Raw genomic sequence first — 22,058 nt, forward strand, 5'->3', positions numbered from 1 at the left:
AGCACAGAGAGCCAGTCTCTGCCCACACACACAAAAAAAACATCTCAAGACTTATACACATAACAAGCATAACCCAAACAAACAACAACAAAAAAGGGACCAAACAAAACAAAAGGATAAACAAATAAATAAAGTAAAAATGAGATTAAAAAAAAATCCAAACTTTATAATGTAGCTTCACTCAGTTCACTTCAGACTCAGGAAGTAAAGTGATGGTGTCCACTAGTAAGAGAAATGATTTCCAGATTTTGTTAAATTTCCTATTTCTTTATTCTTTTAGAGAGAATCGAAGTTTTTCCAACTTTAAGTTAAAGAGTACATCTCTCACCCAATAATCATGAGTTGGGGGGTGGGGAAGCTTCCACTTCAACAGAATAAGCCTCCGAGCTAGTAAAGTGGTAAAGGCTAGGGCCTGTTTGAGGGGGCCAGATCAAGTCGGGAGGAATGCCAAAAATTGCGGAGAGCGGATTAGGAGGGACAGTCTGGCCATGTGCTTGGCTAAGTGTGTTGAATATATTCCTCCAAAATGCACTCAGTTTCGAACAAGACCAAAACATGCGGAAATGGTTGGCAGGTGATAGTCTGCATCTGCTACAGGCATCACTAATGGTTGGATAGATTTTAGATAATTTTGTGTTTGTATAATGTACTTTATAGACCACCTTGCACTGAATCAAAGCATGACGGGCACAAATTGAGGACGAGTGAATCAGTTTCAAAGCAGAATCCCACTGCTGTTCTGGCAGGGTTGTCTGTAGCTCTTCCATCTCAGCTTAGTATGAGAAATGGATTTGGGGACCGACGTATCTAGTATTTTATACGAGGCTGATATCAGTCTGTTTTGATGAGGGTTCGTCTACAGGATGATATCCAGATTTGTTTCTGGAGGCCGATTGGGAAAGTGAGGGAACTACGTTTTTACAAAATCTCTAGTCTGAAGATAACGAAAAAAATTGATATTAGGCAGGTCATATTTAGACGATAGGTCAGCAAAAGATAGAAAGGTGTCCTGACTGTACAAGTCCTTAACAGTCCTAAGACCTTTATCTTTCCAACTGCCAAAGGCCGCATCAATGTTTGAAGGTGCAAAATTACAATCTTTTTAATAAAGGTGTTAGCAAAGGTCCAAGTAGCCCGAAGTATTTTCTGAACTGTCGCCAATTATTCGATTATCCCCAACAAGGGTTGGAGAGAAAGGGAGTGGTGAGCTGAGTATTGATGATAATACTAGATGCAGTTTCCATTTGTACCCAGGCTGGTACAGGGGGGTCGTTGCGAACCCAATGCAAAAGTTTGTGTATGTTAGCTGCCCAATAGTAGTGTCTAAAATTGGGCAGACCAAGACCACCGTCAGCTTTAGAGGACTGAAGAATAGACTTGCGAATTCTAGCTTGTTTCCCTCCCCATATGAAATGTGACAGAGTCTTTTCTAACTTGTCGAAGAATGCTTTAGTAAGAAGAACTGGGACATGTTGAAAAAGATACAAGAATTTGGGGAGGACATTCATCTTTATCAGGTTAACTCTCCCTGCCACTGACAATGGTAGTGAAGTCCAACGGTCACAACCTTTCCCAACATTGTCTAGTAGGGACAGAAAATTCTCCCTCATCATTTTAGGTATAGAAGAGGAAATAAAACCCCCCAGATATCTAAATCCAGTTTCTGTCCACTTAAAGGGCACTATTGAGTGGGGAAGAGCTCTGGCCAGGGAGTTGAGGGGTTGCAACTCGGTTTTTTGATAATTGAGCTTATATCCTGACAGTGTACCATATTGGTCCAGTATGTTAAAAAGCACCGGAAATGAGTTTAGAGGGTCAGAAATGTACAGGAGCAAGTCGTCTGCATAAAGGGAGAGTTTGTGGGTTACACCGAACCTCGTAATGCCTTTAAATCTATCCTCTGAACGCAGCCATATTGCAAGAGGCTCGATAGCAATGGCGAATAGGAAGGGTGAGAGAGAGCACCCTTGCCTAGTGCCCCTCTCAAGTGGAAAAGGGGAAGACAAGTTGTTGTTAGTACGAATACAGGTGAATGGCGAAGAATATAGTAGCTTAACCCAGAGAATAAAGTCAACCCTAAGTCAAACCTATCCATCACCTCATAGAGGAAGCGCCGCTCGACGCGGTCGAAGGCTTTCTCCGTGTCAAGAGATACCACAACCTCTGGAATTGAGTTGCATGATGTGTGGATAATATTCAAGAGGCGTCTTGAATTGTCATATGAGTGCCTGCCGGCCATGAACCCATCTGATCAGTGGCGATAATTTGTGGCACAACACGTTGTAGCCTAAGTGCGAGAATTTTAGATAGTATTTTAAAATCAATATTTAAAAGAGAAATTGGTCCGTAACTACTGCACAACAGAGGATCCTTGTCTTTTTTCAAGAGTAAACAAATAGTAGCTTCGGACAAAGTCTTGGGTAATTGACATTTTGAAAAGGCTTCATTATATACACATCTTTCAACAACGGTGCCATAAGATCAGAAATGGCTTTATAGTATTCTGCAGAGTAACCGTTGGGCCCGGCGATTTACCTGTGTTTAAGGATTTAATGGCTTCTTGTACCTCTACTACAGTAATCGGTAGGGCTGCTCAATTAATCGAATTTTAATCACGATTACGATCTGGGCTTTCAACGATCATTAAAAATGACTGAGCCGATTATTAGCCCCTCCCTCATTTATCCGCGACACCTTAAAGGCCGGTCCGTGAAAATATTGTCGGGCATAAACCGGTCCGTGGCGCAAAAAAGGTTGGAGACCGCTGATTAAGATGACCCGAGGGAAGCTCGGAAAGCTAAGCAGAAGTTATTTGGAGAGTGACTGCCGTTGGTTGAAAAGAGAGTTTAAAAAAAAAACTTCAGTGGTGTTGCACACTATTTTATATTTTTTTTTAAAGTCATTGTTAACCCTTTAAAGCCGGTCAGAGCAGCACGCTCCGTTTTGCGTAACTATTTTTAAATCCCTGTAGAACCTGAACCGTGTAAGCTAGCGCAATAATTTGTTTTGCATATGAAACCGGAGGAGTTGTACTTACATCTGATGCCATCAGCTTGTCCTCGGTCACGGTTTCGTTCCACATATAGCTTTGCAAAAATTGCATAAAAAGCGCTCGCAGGAACAAAAACATAATATTCCAGAAACACGCTTTGCCGTTCCTATCAGCTGTTCGTAACACTTCCCACAGTGAAATGATGCACATGCTGTTTTCTTTGCAAATTTGCATCATAGGATTGTTTTTTGTTTTTCCTGCAGTATATAAAAATTGCTGTATCTCCAAAATAAAACTATGAAGACACTCAAAATAAATTTCCTGTGGTGGGAAACTATTTTTTGCAACTTTATTGTATTTAAAGTTTTGAGGGATAAGCCTCTTAAATTTCTCTAAGTAGAAATATATGTAAACAAAACAAAAGCGATTTTCAATTTTTTTTGTAGTTTATTGCACTTTTTTGCAATTTATGTAATTACTATGGACTTAATGCATACATATTATTAAAATATGGGCTATAACAGTTGTATTGATGTATAGCAACTTGAAATGCTCCTACAAATGGCACTACAGCATGTAAAAAAAATAATATAAGCTCTGGTGGACTTGGTTCTATGGTAGGTCTTAAAGGGTTAAATAAATATCGTCAAATAATCGTGATCTCAATTTCAGTGAAAATAATCGTGATTATCATTTTTGCCATAATCGAGCAGCCCTAGTAATCGGTCCCCCTAACCCCTTCGTCAGATCTATTCTTGGAAAATGTATATTTTGGAGAGTTTCTTCTGATAGAGGTGGAGAGCTTGACGTGTACAGATTGGAATAGAAACGAACAAATACTTCATCAATTCCCTCTGGGTCCGATATTATGTCACCAGCGGCAGACTTGACCTTTGGAATTCGTTTGGAGGTTGCTTCGGCACGGGCTTGATAGGCCAGAAGTTTCCCTGCCTTATCACCGATTCAAAAAAGCGTTGCTTTGTCTTAATTAATTGAACCATAGCTGTTGCGGTGGTGGTTATACAATATAAAATATAAATAAATATATTAAAATCATGTCACAAAGTTACTGATGACTCCATTTTTGCTTTAATGACATTTTTACCACCTGAGCGTTCAGCCTTCATTCATGCGCCTCAGCTGTTTTACGGTTTCATTAAATATACAGGAGGTCTTCACGTATTTCTTCCATGAATGTTAATCTTACGACATTAAGCCTAAACGTCTCTACTGCTGTCAGCTGAAACACGGCTGATGTCACTGAACAGGATGTAGAGTCGAGTTGCACATGCAGGACACGTCACGAACAGCTTCCCATGCATGCATGCGTGATGTGTTTTCTCGGAGTCTGTGCATGCAACATGACAAAAAAACCCAATTCCTTCATAAGTATTCTAGAGATGAACCGGCCCGGCCGTCATGCACTGCATGCTTGTTCTGCAGTGTTTTCCAGAGGAGCTCACAGCTCGGTCTGACACAGGATGTAGAACGGAGAGAAAAACGCAGCACAGAGCTGCACCGTGCTCCGTGCACTAGCCAAATCGCTTGATAAGCCATGACGCCTGGTTGGGATTACCAAGGGATTACAATATATTCACCCCACTGGGATTCCATCACATGGTGGATCAGATCTCTGTGACAGGGGCCCAGTGTGCAGCACTCCCCGAGGGCCACAAACACTGCTGTGAAAGATTTGACAACGAGCCTAACTCTGTCTGACAGCTCAATACAAACCGCTGTCTGCTTACAATGTGAATGTTAAACTAACATTACAGGGTTTGACATCGCAGAGTCCCAACTATGGCATTTCTCCTGCATTACCTTCCAGAGGGCAGAAAGCACAACAATTGGAAGTAATTAAGATAGTACGGCTGAGAGTTAGTGCTTGCATTGCAGTCCATTAGAGAGGCAGTGTTGCACAAGGAGCAAGGATTTTATCACCAGAGGATTAAAGGCATTTGTGAATAAAGTTTTTTTCCTTTTGATATGTTGAAACGTATGCTAATGAACATTATTCTGACACTGTGGATGCCACATGATCGTCAAAACTATGCATGCAGATCTGCAGCAGATTAAGCCTGAATGCCTTGGGCTGCTAAAAAAGAAATTAAGTAATAGCATCAAAAGTAATGTCACGAGAGAAAAATTATAAATCCTCTTGTTCTCCATTTGTTGCATTAAACGCTGGACACCATCTGCTGGGTTGTACCGCAGAATCCAACAGCAGCAGGGTGGCAGCTGCCATCCTAAGACGCAACAGCCTGGCCACAGCCTCGTGCTGCACGCTGACAAACACTAAAAATACTGCTCTGGGCTCCGTTAATGGGCTCTTACACGTCTGATTACAGCGACCGGGCCGGCACGCTGAGCCGAGATGAAGCCAGAAGGTCATTTATATTTATCAAAACGTAAAAACAAACACAAAAAGATCTTCCTGTCTAACATGTCGATCTCTTCTATCCCCCCCACCAGGCAGTAGGTGACTGAGATGGGCGTTCGTCTAGGCTGCTGGAGCGACTCCCCGTGGTGGCCGCCGCTGCTGCTGCTGCTATTCTGCGCCATCCCTGGCTGTTCCGGCCGGCCGTTCGGGATCCCCACGCCCTCTGTGAATGTGGCGGTGGTGTTCAGCGGCACGGCCTACCAGACGGAGATCAAGGGGCGTTTGAGTCGGGAAAACTTCATGGATCTTCCCTTGGAGGTGAACCCTATCACTGTACTGGTCAACAACACTAACCCTCGGGCGCTGCTAACCCGCATCTGCGACACTCTCTCAACCAACCGTGTCCATGGCGTGGTGTTCGAGGACAACGTGGGCTCAGAGGCCGTGGCGCAGATCTTGGACTTCATTTCCACTCAGACGGCCGTGCCAATCGTGGGCATCAGTGGAGGCTCTGCTGTCGTCCTGCCACACAAGGTCAGCTCGTCATCAATTACTACACCTCACACGCACAAAAGCCTTTGTTTTTATTCCACCGCCGCTGATCTTTCAGTTTTTCTTTTTATCCAGAATACACCAACACCACAGTACCAACCAGTGTTGGTCAAGTTACTTGAAAAAAGTAATCAGTAACTAATTACTGATTACTTCCCCAAAAAAGTAATCCCGTTACTTTACTGATTACTTATTTTCAAAAGTAAATAATTACTTAGTTACTTTTTAAAAACACGATTTACAACCTGAAGAGGTGATAAAGCGATAGATCTTTCAGCCCAATTCTACTTTTTCTACATAATCCATCATACAAAATGTAATCAAATGGAAAAGTCTCTTTTTTTTAAAAACTTGTTTTATTAGTTTTAATCTTTTAACTTTATGCATCAAGCAAAAATTAAATTATATGCAACATTCTCTGACTGGAAGAAATTAGTTTAACATTTAAACCTATTTTCTGCACATTCCAGCACATAAAATAATTTTTTGTGTGTTTACACTCAGTCTTTCAAATAGATGCAAGTAAAACACAGCAGAAAATAAATAAAGGCAAAGACTCAGCGGCCCTGTTGCTCTATTTTCACCTGTAAAGCAGGAGTGGGGTAGGCGGAGGTTTACAGCGGTGCAGGTGAGTCGCAGCGGTCAGTGGAAGAATCCGCGAGTTTCTCTGTGAGTTTCCCATTACGTCGTAGCTACTCGGTGCTTGTTGGAAGTTTAGGGGTTTTTTCACTGTAAAAAGAAGTTTTCTTCCCACGCACAGCGGACACTAATGTTTTTGTCACTTTTTATGGAATCAAACTCAAAGTAAGGTCAGTACTTCCACGCTTTAAACGCTGCACGCTCATACTCTCTCTGCACTCGATATATGATCCATTGTTGATCTGCACACAGCTGTTGCCACGAACCTCGCACTCGCTTCCGTCACTGTCGTGAGACATTCTCGCAAAAATTCACGGTTTTAGTAACGCAGTAACGCAGCGTTCCTACGGGAAAGTAAAGGTAATCTAATTACCATTTTTGCAACAGTAATCCTTTCTTTACTCGTTACTTGAAAAAAGTAATCAGATTACACCATCTCTGGTACCAACTATAATAATATTTCATTAAACAAAGGAGATAGGTGCTCTATGAAATCAATTGTTGGGGTCAATCTCATTCCTGGACAAAGTTTCTGTTTTTCCTTTTGGTCTGTCAGGTATTAAGAACTCCTTACTCTTATTGAAGTTAGATAACAGCTTCATTCAGTATTTAGACATTTACTTAATCACATGAGTCTGCAGCGTGACTCGTGGTAATTATAGTCCTCGTAGCAAAAAGAGAAATCATTTCAATCACAATTCTGCTTAAGGTGCTGATTCATTTTCTTGAGAGCAGTTAAATAATGACAAAGAAGCCATTAGGAAAAAAACAGGAATCCGAGTGCTAATTACATCAGCTTAATGAACACTGAAGGACGTATAATACGTCACTTTAAAGCGAGCAAAAAAGAAGAAGAGAAAAAGAAAATCGATGGATATTAGTAATGACCAAATTGCACATTTGCATTATTGTTTCACACAATTCATGAGAAGAAAATGTTACTATTTCAAAGTCAGATACAAAGAATATACCTTTTATTCAAATCCTCAGTTTTTAATACACATATAGGACCTTTACTGCCTGATCTACGGCCTTCAAAGCATTCTACTGTTGCTCCAGCTGGAAGCAACTTTGGGTTCAGTGTCTTGTTCAAGTTTCAAAGCATCAACCATGTATCATAATTCCACTCCACTATCTGAGCCACAGTCTAACGGATATGCTTCACACATAATTTTTGCATAACAAAACCCATCATGTCAAATGATGAAGTTGTGCTATTTGAAAACGAGTGAATAACAACACCAAAAATATCCAGACTTTCATTTGCCCCACAGATTTGCCAGCTGATTTATTGTTGGAGCACTCATGCTGCATAAATAATCAGTACAAACGATTGACATCTGCTCTGACTGGCAAAACAATGCAATACATCTGCCCATTTCCCAGTAAGATGCCCATGATAACGCTGGTATCACCACCACGCCGTCTCAGATGCTCATTACATTGCACGAATCTGTGCAAGTGAAGGAGAAAAGGGTTGGTGCATTTCTTCACTGTACTGTGGTGTCAGTGTGTTTTTATCTTGTAGTTAATATTAGCTCCCTGATTAACTTTCCAGATGTGAGCCATCCTTCCTCAATGCAAGACGCTGAATTTTGGTACCCAAGTGTATCATGAGGTACTGGCTCCAAGTCAAATGGGTGAAGGAAACAGTTTATATAAGACTAACAACATCTGGCACCAGCATGCTGATAATCTATTGCAAGAGGAAGTGATATGATTTATTGTTATGTCAACATTAGGGCTGCCACAAACGATTATTTTGATAGTCGACTAGTCACCGATTATTTTTGCGATTAGTCGACTAATCAGATCATCATCCATTGGACGTACAGCGTACAGCTTATTGCACCAGCAGCATCTGGTCTTATATAACTATCATTAGCTTACAGCTTGAAGTGTTTGTGCTAACTAAAAATAAAGACAAGATGGCAGTTTATTAATTTTTAATGAAATTTGCAGATTGTTTCGGTGAAGTTTAATAAACTCCTTGCTTTCTAAAATATAACAGGACACCGGAGTATATTCTCCAGCGTCTCACACTTCTGATAATCAGCTGTCTGCTTGACAGTTTTAGCTGTGCAAAAACTATAACTTTAATCTCAGCCAAACCGATTTACTCAGGAACAAATAAAATACTAAAGAAAGTCAAACTAACATTTTTAAGTTATCTAAGTGACTCATATATCATGTTTAACCTGAGTAGCGAAAGACGGCGGTGGGTTTGAAAACGATTTGCCGGGAGTCCGGTGTTCTCACGGCTCTAGTTAGCCTTGCCCCCGCCTAGCTATCGAGCTAGTGGGTAACAGACGTCTCCGAAAACGTCGGAGCGCTTTTGAAAATATGCGGTGTCTTGATAAACTGAGCAGATATTTGAGGTTTACACAGCTACATTCTCCCTGAAAATATGTTAAAGGTTTATTTTGTGACCCAGAAAGAATAATAAGAGTAATATTAAAACTTACTAGCTGCCGCCATTGTCGACAACTGCGCTGGGCTGCGCTATGAATTCTGGGACACAGCTTCTTCTTCTTCGGGGTTTAACGGCAGCTGGCATCCTTGTACATGCAGTGCTGCCATCTTCTGTTTCAGTCCGTTATTACACTCTTAAATCCTACTACTTATTCCTGCGTCCTTTGTGATCTTACAAAGCTTCAAACGAGGCGTCGACTATTAAATTAGTCGTCGACGATTTTAATAGTCGACATAATCGTGATTAGTCGACTAATCGTGGCAGCCCTAGTCAACATTTAGTGCAACTTCTAATTTTATTAATAAGAAAAACTAGAGTTCCAACTCTTTTGAACATTTTTGTGCAGATGTTGTATGTCGAGGTTGTGTTACATGATGTTAGTGCCACATGCTGCTACACTGAGGTGAGGTCAAGTACAGGAGACAAGTTTGTGGCTCAAACGAGCATTTAAACCACATCTGAGTTGAAGCTGGTTTAGCTGCAACGATCGATCTAAACAAGCACAAATACCATCTTTTCACCTACAGCATCAGTGAACTCTTTCAGTGCTTTGGATAAGAATATGGTTCTTCATTCAAAGCCCCAGATTGGCCTTTTCCATTTGACTCTTGAGGCTTTCCATAAGCAAGGAGACACTAACAAGACTCCAGTAATTTGCATCATTCACACGGGCCTGTAGACAGCTCCCCTGTCAACAACATCCATTTCAGAAAACATGCGGCGTGATCTTGCCCTCCGCATGGCGTCGAGGGTAATAAAAGAGATGTCATGCAGCAGTTAATGCCTCCTGCTGCTCATTTACACTTTAACCATTCAAACCTGAGGACAGAAACAGCGAATCAATCACAGTAAATTACAGAATAAACACATGTAATAAGAAATAAGCTCTTTGACAAAGGCTAGTGTGAAAATGAATGATTGCTTTTCATCAGCAATTAGTTGGGACCATTAATTTATGACATTTAGTGAAGCCATTATACTTGCCTTTCAGAGCAGTGAGTGCATGCATTATTAATATGGATGGTCCCAGCTGGAAACCAACCGTAATCTACCCACTGAGGCACCGGGTCTCTGAGTGACATGCACACATGCCTGCCCTGCATGATTTGCTATTTGCATGCAAATAGTTTCCCGCAGCCTTGGGTCCACTTGTACTTAATCCATACCACAAATACCAAAGATTTTGGTTATTACTAAACATTTCAAAAGCATAAAAAACATGGAGCATGCTTAGACCTTCTCAAACTTCACCTGCTTCCAAGTAGAAGAACACGCGACCTTCAAACTGACCCCAATAACGGTTATGAAGCAAAAAATGTTGCTGCTTCAACGCATTCAAATTTCAGGTCGGCCAGTTTGTTTGTGTGAACATTTTAAGAAGCTAATAACTTGTAGAAAATTAAACCAAACCCACAAATGAAAAATGTGCTTATTGTAGAAACGAGTAATCACAAAATCCTTCTTTACTCTATATACACGTCTGTCCACTCGTATCCATCTTTGCACTGCTTCCAGGCAGATATCTGGGCAGCGTGTTGAATCTCTATCAAATAAAATCCGTAACTTTTGCAGTCGTCACTGAGACAAAAGAAAAACTACATCCATGTAATCAGTTAATTTGATTTTATAAAATTGATACATTTTTTCCCAAAATAAGGTTAAAATTAATTTCAGTCAAAAGTTGTAATTCTACTCTGCATACACACATTACAGCTGACCGCTATCTCAGCTCATCCCAGCAGAGAACTGAGCAAGTTCACGTTATAGATTCACCAAAGAAGAATCTTTATAACCATATAATGACAGAATAATGAATAGATACGCCCATAAAGCAAACAGGTGAAAAGGGGGGACTGGACCTACTGGGTAGAGGTTCCAGGGAAGACCCACAACACGCTGGAGAGGTTATATCTCTCAGCTGGGCTGGGAATGCCTCGGTGTTCCCACAGATGAGCTGGAGGTGGTGCCTGGGGAGAGGGAGGTCTGGGTTTTTCAGCCTGAACCTGTGACCTGGGCTGTGATAAGTGGCAAACAGATTGATACTCAATTGTGCATCAATTTATAAATGACTGGCTCATGTGTTGATAATCTCTCTGGTGGCAAGGACAAGGAAAACGTAACAGACAACAGATAAATGTAGTCATGTGAATGTGGCATTTTATCCCGCTCTAAAGTGAACCTCTCAGTCCGCACTGCCACGTCTCTTTAAATTAAAACTAATGCATGCCTCAGAGGTTAGAGATGTGGGGTAGCTGTAGCTCAGTTGATAGGAAACATTAAATCTGTCCCTGCTGACCATTTCTCAAAATATCCTCAGGCAAGGCAGTGCACCCTAAATCGTCTAAATATTCTCAAGGGATAAAAGTTAACGGCTCTGAACATTAAAATCCTCCAAAAGAAGTCGAAGTAAATGATTAATAAAATAATAACATGCAAAAATGTGGAGAACTTTATAATCTAGGGGAAAAGAGTCAGACAACATTATAAATAAAGGTTTTACAGATAAAAGCAAAGCTGGAAGTTCAAAAAAACAACAAAAACTTTTAGAGCGACTGATATAAAATATGTCATAAAGATTATAAATTACCTGAAGGAAGAAGAAGATGATCTGTAATTGTCTGTCAGACTGTTATAGACCAAATAAAACACCAAAAAGCACTGTTTTTAGACAGCAAAAGTGCCATAATTTATGCTTTATTCAGTAGCATTTTAATATTTGATCGCTGAAAAGGTAAAAATGTGCAAACAGTAATGAACGAGCTGCACAGAGATGATTTTGGTCTAACCTTCTTTGAGTTTCCCCTTAATCAGGAATGCCATTCACCAATTGATTTATGGGGTGCTGTCAAGGGTAGTCAACAAGGCAATGGAGCTCATTCATTTTTCATACATATCACTGAAAGCACAGAGTTTGAGCCCTATGAAAGCGACAGCATGAAATTAGGTGATAAACCGATTGCTATCCTCAGGACATTTCTGTTTGTCGATTGGCAACATCAGAGCTGACGTGCCATTATACGCCTCATTTTCTATTCCTATCACAAACAGCCATTAAAAAACTAATGCTGGGCCGAAGACTCAATTAAGAATATTGCTTTTTCGTGTAATTATAGTATTGGAACTCATTCAGCTAGCAGTCACGTCAGGATCAGATGACAAAGGGAAGCTTTAGATCAATCAGTTCCCAGGAGCCTCCTCAGTGTCTAAACACTGGATAAAATCAATATCAATAATCACGGCTGACACAAATCACCGACAGGTTTGGGAAGCCCGAAGAACGCGCACCTGGTAAAGCTGGTCAAACAAGGAACAAATGCATCAACTTTCAAGAGGTACAAGAACCATTAGACTCCAAAGAAAGAAAACAGAGGACAAGATTAGCAGGTCTACTTGCTTTTATTTAATTTGATACACTAGAGACTTGAAATAAACTATTCCAACATCAAAGTGCCACAATTACACAAACTCACAACTGCTCGAGTCAGCTGTAGACAAACACCTGTTGTGTTTCGGAAGAGTTACTGTGTTTGGCGGTGGAGGCGGCGGAGTTTCCAAACTCGAGGGGTAGACTTGAACTGATACGGATTCTTTCTGTGTTTGTGGCGTTACTCTCTGTGCTGGTTGAGCTGCATGCTTCATGCCTGCTGCCGTCTGCTGCAGCTACAACGCTGAATGTGGATCACAACCTTTTATTCGTTCAACCAGTGACAACAAAAGTCGCTTATCATTGTTAGAAAAGATCCTTAAACTGCCACAGACACAGAGTCATCATATCCAGAAAAACAACAAATGACTCTAGTTGGAAATGAATAATAGTTCTTGGTGCAGTTTTTATTTTAGTGACGTTGTCATAAAACGGTAAGAGAAGTATTTTGGGGGGTTTAATCTGTAAGTGAGGGCAGGAAGGATTGATCCACCATCTTCAGTAACGTGGATTCTGTATAGTCTGCTGTGATGAAGAGAGCTGAACGTAAAGCTGAACGTGAAGCTGAATGTGAAGCTGGTCGTTCTACATTTGTGGATAGTGACTAGGGATGACTAGGGATGGGTATCGTTTAGGTTTTATCCGAGACCGGTGCCAAACCGGTACTTTTGAAACGGTGCCGGTGCTTAAACGGTGCTCAAACCGGTGCTTAAAGAATGGAGAACACAAAATCGGTCCAAAAACCTCTCATGTTCAGCTGTTTTTTGTAAAAAGATAACAATGTTAGCCTTTTCTGCAGCTATGGGGCATATATGGTATCACTCTTGGCTGGAAGCAGTGCTTAAACAATGGAAAAAACACAAACTTTGTCCAAAAACCTCTCATGTTCAGCTGTTTCCCTCTTTTTCTTTGGTCATTTTAGCCTTTTTGGCCAGGGTGAAGGGAGTATCTGCCATCAAACAAGAAGACAGCAGCATGTAGCTATGATGGTGTTTGCTAGTTCACCTTACATGCATTAATGTAATAACGTGGTTAGCCTACTCAACGTAAATTACACACGAACAACATTAAGCTACTCACGCAGAGAAGAACGGCTTCTGCTGCATCATCATCCTCATCATTTCTGCTACACTGGCAGGGCTAGGGGCCAGGACTCTCCTCTACGGGTTTTTGGGGGATGTTGCTAACTCCGGGTCCGATAACAGGCACCACACCCGCAGTAGATGTGCTCGGTGTGAGGTCTCGCAGCAAGCTATCAAATACGGCGCATTTCTGGGCTTTTAAAAAAAACGCTATGCGTCGCCAGGTGTTTCATCGGATTCTTGGTGTTACCTCCTTTGACAGTATCACAGTATCAGCTTAAAGCACTTGTTGCTGCTGAGTTTGCATCTTTTGCTGTGAAGTACAGCCAGACTTTGACCGCTTCGCCTTGGACATTTTTAATCTGTAGCTCTGCTCTAAAAGAACGTACGTACCTGGACCCGCCTACTATCCTCGGAAACGTAAAATGATTGGCTAGAATCTAAAGTGTATCACAGCTCAGGAAAAAAAAGCACCGAAATAAAGCACCGAAATGTGCGCTGCTTTTCGGTCTGGTTACTACCGTTTATGTCAGAACTGGTGCCATCATGGCACTGGATACCGGTACCCATCCCTAATAGTGACTAAAAAACAAGATGGCAGATACAAGTGTTAGAAGTCAGGTTCTTAATTTCGTCATCTACTCGAAGAGAGAGGCTGAGGAGCTGGGTAATTTGAGAGAGGCTGAGGGTGGAGCCACTACATCACCATCAAAAGAGCATCTGAAAGCATTCGGGCATCTGACCAAGATGCCCCCCGGACACCTCCTATGTGAGGAGACTTGATGTTTTTGATGGATGAACAGATGATGGATGTATGGATGGATTTAATTCAGTTTTATTTTTAATAATAATAGAGAGAAAACCCAAACATTCAAACGTCCCCCTTTGAACAAGCACTTGGCAACAGTGTGGCTACACATTCTCAACGTGTCTGATGTGATTTCGCTGAACAGGGGAGCATAAATTCAACTTTTCTCTCATTATCCATTTAGTTCAATATCCTGACCTAAAATCCAAAGTACTCTTTGAAGCATCCATTCTGTAGTGTGACAGATCACATCCTCCGAGCAAGACCGTCTGCACAAAGTGTACAAAATGTATGACAGAAAGGACCAAAAAACCCTGATTGTCTTTGCAAGAACAAGAGCCTGAGGCTTTTCTCAAAACTAGAGCACTTCTTTTTTTTCAGACTCTGCCGTGTCTACTTTTGGAACTCACTTGTGCCCACTTCTCAAGTCCTGCATGTCAAAACTCACAGAAATAAGAGGATAACCTGTCTAGACTGAAGCAGACAGACTCCTGAACGGTCACAGAAAGCAGCCAGCGGTAAAAAGGACAAGTGTTAGCAGAGTCAGTACATGTGTATATGCAGCGTCACGTTCAGCTATCGGCTCCAGTGAGATTCATTAGGTCGGGTCCAGAGAGGCCCGTGTGTATTTTTTTTAAAAGTATTTATCAGCTCAAATCCCTGATATTTATTAGTTTATTGATGATTTTCCAATTTTATGTTCACGTGCAACTATGGCTCATCTCAACCAGCTCATGACAACTAAGATTAAATTGATGACACTGCAAACCTACCTAATTATAATTTATAACATCAATCTGTCACATTAATCACTTTGGAAGTCTTTTTATCTAAAATATATAAACGCTCTGAACATGTGAACATGAGGACGTATGCTGCTAGGGCTGCTCAATTAATCGAATTTTAATTACGATTACGATCTGGGCTTTCGACGATCATTAAAAATGACTGAGCCGATTATTAGCCCCTCCCTCGTGCTTTACTCTCGCGCTACTCCGTGTGGCAAATCGAGCGCACCTCTCTGCATTTTGAACACGTGTCACAACAATTAAGAGCAGCGGTCTCCAACCTTTTTTGCGCCACGGACCGGTTTATGCCCGACATTATTTTCACGGACCGGCCTTTAAGGTGTCGCGGATAAATACAACAAAATAAAACTAGTACCGGTACCGAAAAAAAGAAAATTTATTCATAACACACGTGAAAAGACCCAGGAAAACAGATTAAACGATAAAAACGATAACAGAATAACCCTGAAAACCATACATTTCACGAAGCCGGTTTAGTGCAAACTCTGAGTAAGTATACCCTGAGTTAACGAAAACTCTGGGTTTTCGGTTTCACAAAGCGAGTTTAGATTAATTCTGAGTGAGTTACTATGACGACACACTCCGTGAAGCTAACCTGCCCCCTAGCAGGTTTACTTCAACTAACCCTGACTGTCTCCGCCTCTTTGTCGGAAACCTGACTGTAGGAAGTGTCAGACATGGCGTGCTCCTTCCTCGAAGAGCCAGTAGATGTTGAAGCCCAAATTCTCCGCAGAGCTCTCCGCCAGGAGAGAGTGATCAGAGCGCGTTCGGACATTTTATCATTTCCTGATGATTTTCTGTGTGAACGTTACCGTTTTTCAGCACAATCTATAATTGATTTGAATAACATCCTCAGGCCTAATATTGCTCATGTGACACATCGCGGACATCCTCTCAGTTCTGTACATATTATTTGTATTGCACTTTGGTTTTTTGCAAACGGGAGCTTTCTGTATAATATTGGTGACGCTGAGCACGTTTCCAAGGCTACCGTCTGTTGGGCAGTCAGGAATGTTACAGTTGCACTGAAACGTCTCCTGTACTCGTCTGTGGTGTTCCCCGGTCATAGACCCACAAGATTTATCAAAGAGGGATGCCACAAAATTGCAGGTATCAGGATGAACAAAACTTAATTCATGATGTGGTGATACTTGGACTACTACTTAAATTTTACATTTATTTTCACGGTTCCCAGGCGTGATTGGCTGTACAGATGGCACTCACATTCCAATCATTGCTCCTTCAGTAAATGAAGGAGACTATGTGAACAGGAAGTCTTTCCACAGCATTAATGTGCAGGTACATAGTTCCCTGTAGCATTTCAAACTAACAAATTATTTCATTATAGTAATGGATGCTAATTTGTGTTCTCTGCACTGTGAAGATCATATGTGATGCTGCCAACATTATCACAAATGTGGAAGCCAACTGCTCAGCCTCTGTGAGTGGTGGTGGTGGAGGACCCCCACCTGTTTTTCGGGCCTCCGCTTTTTTTCTGTTGGCTATAACGGGTCACATTTGAGCATACAGAGTAAGCAAATATGTACTTGTAATGTGCTCAGATAATTTCAATAAGTGCTTACAGAAAGAAAATTAATGTAGCCTCTAACTGCAATTGATTTACATCGGACAAACAGACCAAGCACTATGGCTCATAATACAATTACACCTCACCTGTTTGGACTATATTTTTATATTTCATTTTTACTTGCTGCCAGGAACGTTTGGGGCCTGTTGGGTTGCACCTGCGCTCACATCACATCACAAAATAAAATGTATAAATTAAAAAATAAAATAAAATATAATAAAATAACGTGTTAAATGGGTGGAAATCCCTCGATCAATGTTTAAATTAACACTCACGCATTGACTCTGTCGGCTATGTTTTGCCATGCATGCTCTCTTTCTTTTGCAACTGAGGCTGTGTTACTTTTTTTCCGTGGAATTTGCATGTTATCGGCATATGCTGCCATCAGAATTTCGGCCTCAAGCGCTGTAAAATACATTGACCGCGCCTTCTTTCCCTCCGTCTCCATAGTGACTCGCTTAATCTGTGCTCCACTAATCAGGGCTTTATGTATCCTCGTGCGCGCGCTTAACTTGGGGTTAAAGCAACTCCGCGTTGATTGAACTACTTGTTATCAGCCTTTCTGAAACCGAATATTCCGAGTTGGACAGTTCGGGGTTACTCAACCCTGACTATCGTTTTTCACTCTGAGTTTTCTAAACCGGCTTCCTGAAATAGGGCCCTGAGCCTCAACTCTCGCGGCCCGGTACCAAACAACTCACGGACCGGTACCGGTCCGAGGCCCGAGGGTTGGGGACCGCTGATTAAGAGGACCCGAGGGAAGCTCGGAAAGCTGAGCAGAAGTTATTTGGAGAGGAGAGTGACTGCTGTTGGTTGAAAAGAGAGGTAAAAAAAACTTCAGTGGTGTGGAAACATTATGGGTTCAGTCAGACGTGGATCAAGTAGACATAGTGTGTAAACTTTGCAACAGTGTCGTAGCTGCACCACAGAGCAACACTGCAAAGTTCACTAAACATAGATGTTTACATTTTTCATTGATTTCTTATACTGCAAACATTTGCACTGTTATCAGTATTTGCACACTATTTTATATTATTTTTTGACAATCTTTAAAGTCATTATTCAACACATTGTTATTGTTAAATAAATATCGTCAAATAATGGAAATCTCAATTTCAGTGAAAATAATCGTGATTATCATTTTTGCCATAATCGAGCAGCCCTATATGCTGCATCACTAAATCATGAAACGGTAAAACTGTGTGACAGCTCGACTTCTCTCTAACTCTAACCCTCATTTACCATTCGCACCGACCGATCCTCTCCACGTCAAGAATAACTGATATTTAATGAAGTCCTGTGTCTGGTTTGTTTATGCGACTGACTCGCTTACTGATGGAGGGATTTAATAAAAGTTAAACAGACCGAAGCAACAAACAACTTCATCCCCGGTTAACATTTTGTCAAACCAAGATTAGGCAACATTTACCGATGAGTCTCATTAACAACCGCTCACAGCGAGCTCTGTGCACCACGAGAACTGAGCGTGTAAACTGTAAGTCTGCCTCTGTCGATATTTATAGACCCGTGTTGGTGCTGAAACGTGGAAGTAGTGGGACGTTTCACAAAGGACGGGCTTTGAGGCGTCTTCATTCTTGGTAACACAGAATTAATGGTTTCGGTGACTTAGTGCAGAATTAGCTTCTGTGCTCGGATGTGCGTTATTTCAGTGTCGCTGCACGCCACCTATACAGTCCTGTTTTGTGATAAATGCCACAGGGAGCCGTGTGTCTGTCCCTGGTCAACGTGCAGGATCTACGTGACGTCAGCAGCACAGGAAGACGGTGCCAGGGCGCTTCCTGCTGCGTGGCGGAGGCAGACATATGTCGCAGCAAAGCGCCGTGGCCAGAAGTCACTCTTCATAGAGGGACAGAGGGAGAGGAAGGGGAGATGGCTGCAGTTGAGTCATGTGATCAGGGGAGCCATACACCGCTTTGTGTTCCGTATCTTTAGTGCCAAATTTCACTCACTGCCACAACACATTTACCTCAGTACATCCTTTCATCGTGGTCCTATCCCAGCATGCTCCTCTGTCACACCAACCCTCTGTACCTCCTTCTTCACTACATCGACGGATCTTCTTTGAGGTCTTCCTCTGGCAGCTCCATGTCCAAACCCTCTCAGCCTCTCTGACTCACATCTGTCCCTCTGATGGACTCATTTCTGGTCTCCTGTCTTGTTCTCAGCGCCACCGTCTCTGAACCGTCCATCACAGCACGTCTCTCTCCATCATCTTGCAAACATTCTCTTGCTGCTATCTTTCTATCACAAATCACCCGTCAGTGTGTCCTTGATCCCTGACTCAAATATCTTATTTTCTTTAGATTGTTGGATACAGTCCAAGCCTATCAATAGATATCACCCACCTGAGTCATTCAAATAACCTTCAGCTATGAGCTAGGATATTTCTGAGCCCGTAAAGGTCAGTTATTGTGTATTTTTAACTATTAAATTTAATATATATCCTTCAATACATATTTTAATAAATAAAATAAATTAAACAGCCATTTAAAAAGACAGCTAAAGGTCTGTTACAATGTTGGACGTCATCCAACCCATCATCCTCGGAGGTTTTGCTCTTGTGATGGATTTGAGTTTGCCCTTTCTGTGCTGTGTAGCAACATGAAACACATAAAACACAATGGTGTCCGGACTTTGATTAATCATCGTCATTGCAATCTCAATAATTCTCAAGTGGAGAAAAGGTTGAAACATAATTGTCCTGAAAACAAAACCTGTGCAAACAACAAGCAAAAAGTTAAAATAACCAAGATTTTTGGACCTGATTTGCAACAGGAGCGCCTCATTTCGCCAAACATAGAAACTAGGGCTGCACAATTGATAAAATTTGAGTCTCAATCTTAAATTTCTGGCTTCCCACAGTTAACTAAATATAATTAAGCAACAATAAAACTGCTCTGCCAAATAGAAATCAAAGCAAACCCCAATCAAACGCTTGCTAAATGACCACACGGCTCTGTGTGCCAATAACAGCTGTTCCTGCACCGCACAGCCTGAAGTCTCCAGAATGAAGAAAGAACAAACTGTGAGACAACAGATCTACAACAAAATTAAACGGTCTGGTCCGTTGTTAGAGATAATCTTGATATGGGGAAAGTTAACTAACACAAATCATACACAAAGATGTGGGTCTGAACTGCAAAGCAACACAACCTGAAAACCACACCACAGACTGCAGTTTATCGCCCAACATTAACAACATCGTCAATAAAAACAAGCGTGTACAAAACATCAGTGTATCCATCGATACACAAAGATGCACTGAAATTATCAAGGAGACACACAGGCACAACTTTTAGTGTTGGAGATAATCACAATAGATCATCTAAACTCTGTAAGGTTTTCAAACCTTTACAAAGAAAATGTCAGGCTGCAAAGAACGTCTCCACGTGGACATTTAAGAGCATCATCAGGACTTGTTCTGAAAACTCTTAGAGGGTTTTTGTCTGTCTGCACTTATGCACGATTTCTAAAACTATGTTTGTAAACAGATATCAGTTTAGCATATTTTAAACTTCTGAATGTAATCTCAGCCTTCAGATGCTAAGCTTTTCACTCAATGGCTGTAATCTTCTTTGGGACTGTGGACCATTACTATGACACTGTGGAAGTACAGCTTACTGCGCAAACAGAGTCACGGATAGCAGTTTGTATGTATAGTATTCAAGCTACTCATTAGAGACAACTGCAAGTCAGAAAAAGCAATTTAGAGACTGCTTGTGATCTATTTCAAAGAACAAAACAAAGCAGACACAATATTTCTGTCCTTTTGGGCTCGTGCAAACCTTTCTGCCTTTACGCCAAATTTAATTTGACCCATTTCAAGATTTAAATCTGCATTTTATGCCTAAAAAGGTGGAGAATTCATTTAACATTATATGGAAATGACTGGTGACGACTGGTTCCCTTCCATACCACATGCACTGGACAGTACTCTGCATGCTGTGCACACTGACAAGGCGGTCGTGACTTCAGGCTTTAAACTGCAGCTGAGCCTGTGGTAACGCCCCAGGCTCACTCTGGCTGCACTACCAGTCTGCTCTCTGCTAATTGAGGCGTTGAGACTGTAGTTTGCAGGCAGCTTTAATCTGACACACCCGTGGGCTAGCAACCATCTACAAAGCATACAGAAACACAAGCCCGTACACACAGACGCATACCTGCACAGACACTCGATGGCTCCTCGGCACCTGTCAGGGTCACACTTGTAGGGGTGAGGCAATAACGCTGACAGATTTGCTGTGCAGTGAGGGGAGGTAAATTAGTAGATTTATATGATTCAAGGAGAGATTCTTCAGCTCCCCCGTGACCAACCTGCATAAAGACCCTGCACCCAGTATAGATGTGTATAGACAACCAGCATCCAGAACAGTCTAATCCATCTTAGTCCACAGCAGGATGTTACACACCGAGTTTCCCAAAAGGTCCAGAGACCCAATGTAACTTATGCAAATATTAATCTGTAACACATTTAAACAAAACCATATTAGCATTCATTGCAGCTGCATGTTTGTCCACCCATGCATGAACGACTTTTATCACGCTTCTTCCCTGTTCAGGGACGAGTGTGAGGAAACAAGGGCAGTGGCAAGCGAAGCAAGTCAACAGAAAAGGAAAATATTTTCATAGCTGCGGGCAGAGTAGAGTCACAGGCACAAAGTCAGTGGATTTAACCATGACGTCTGAAACCGTAAGACCCTCATACATCACAAAACCGCTACACTTTTCTCAAGGACGACGAGGAAACAGAATGAATAAGCTCAGAGGCCCGTCTGAGGATACACGACGCCTCCTTTTTTTGAGCTCTGAGGGCGCGCTGCTCAGGATGAAGTGGTTTTTCCCCAGAGTGATAGAGGGTCAAGTGGGGGCCACCTACCTATCAGCCTGAGGGTGGCAAAAAAGGCTTTTATTAGAGCAAGAACACAACCGAGTCCAAAGTTACGCTTTTCACAATTTTGGAACGATGCATTAAAGACAAACAACTAAGATTAATCGTGTTGATAAAAATTATCCATCATCATTAAACCTCCAGAAGAAAACAAAATGTATTCACAACAAAACGTTGTGCACTCAGTCACGCTAATGTCACGCCGCTCCAAATGATTCACGGTCTGATGGCGGCGTTTGTTTTGCTGAGCAGTGCGGTACAGTACAAATGATACAGAATGATTGGGATCTGCTGACGAATCGATCAATAATCCTTCATCTCAATCGCTCTCACGTTAACTGTGATACCCTGCTATCATTTCTGAGAAGTGATGCTATCATCATTTACAACAGCCTCATAGTT

General features: G+C 41.7%; 2 protein-coding genes across 6 annotated transcripts in view; one reads left to right on the top strand and one right to left on the bottom strand.

The window, feature by feature from the left end:
• LOC146576711 (uncharacterized) overlaps positions 1-22,058 on the bottom strand; it is a 152,108-nt gene that overhangs the window by 55,057 nt on the left and 74,993 nt on the right. Inside the window, exon 4 of one of the 2 annotated variants that reach the window (XM_085272176.1) lies at positions 10,900-11,003. The exons of the other annotated variant lie outside the window; for it this stretch is intronic. Within the exon in view, the coding sequence (XP_085128302.1) occupies positions 10,900-11,003 (104 nt within the window). The remainder of the gene's footprint in view (positions 1-10,899; positions 11,004-22,058) is intronic. 2 annotated transcript variants of the gene reach the window in all.
• grin2ca (glutamate receptor, ionotropic, N-methyl D-aspartate 2Ca) overlaps positions 1-22,058 on the top strand; it is a 78,206-nt gene that overhangs the window by 18,194 nt on the left and 37,954 nt on the right. For all 4 annotated transcript variants that reach the window (XM_085272159.1, XM_085272161.1, XM_085272163.1 and 1 more), the window contains one exon: positions 5,465-5,906. In XM_085272159.1, the coding sequence (XP_085128285.1) occupies positions 5,481-5,906 (426 nt within the window). In that variant the 5' untranslated portion in view covers positions 5,465-5,480. The remainder of the gene's footprint in view (positions 1-5,464; positions 5,907-22,058) is intronic.

The sequence above is a fragment of the Mchenga conophoros genome, linkage group LG4 (genome assembly GCF_057382185.1).
Source record: "Mchenga conophoros isolate Kocher_MC1m ecotype Shallow Benthic linkage group LG4, M_conophoros_male_GT1.1, whole genome shotgun sequence".
Taxonomy (NCBI): Eukaryota; Metazoa; Chordata; class Actinopteri; order Cichliformes; family Cichlidae; genus Mchenga; species Mchenga conophoros.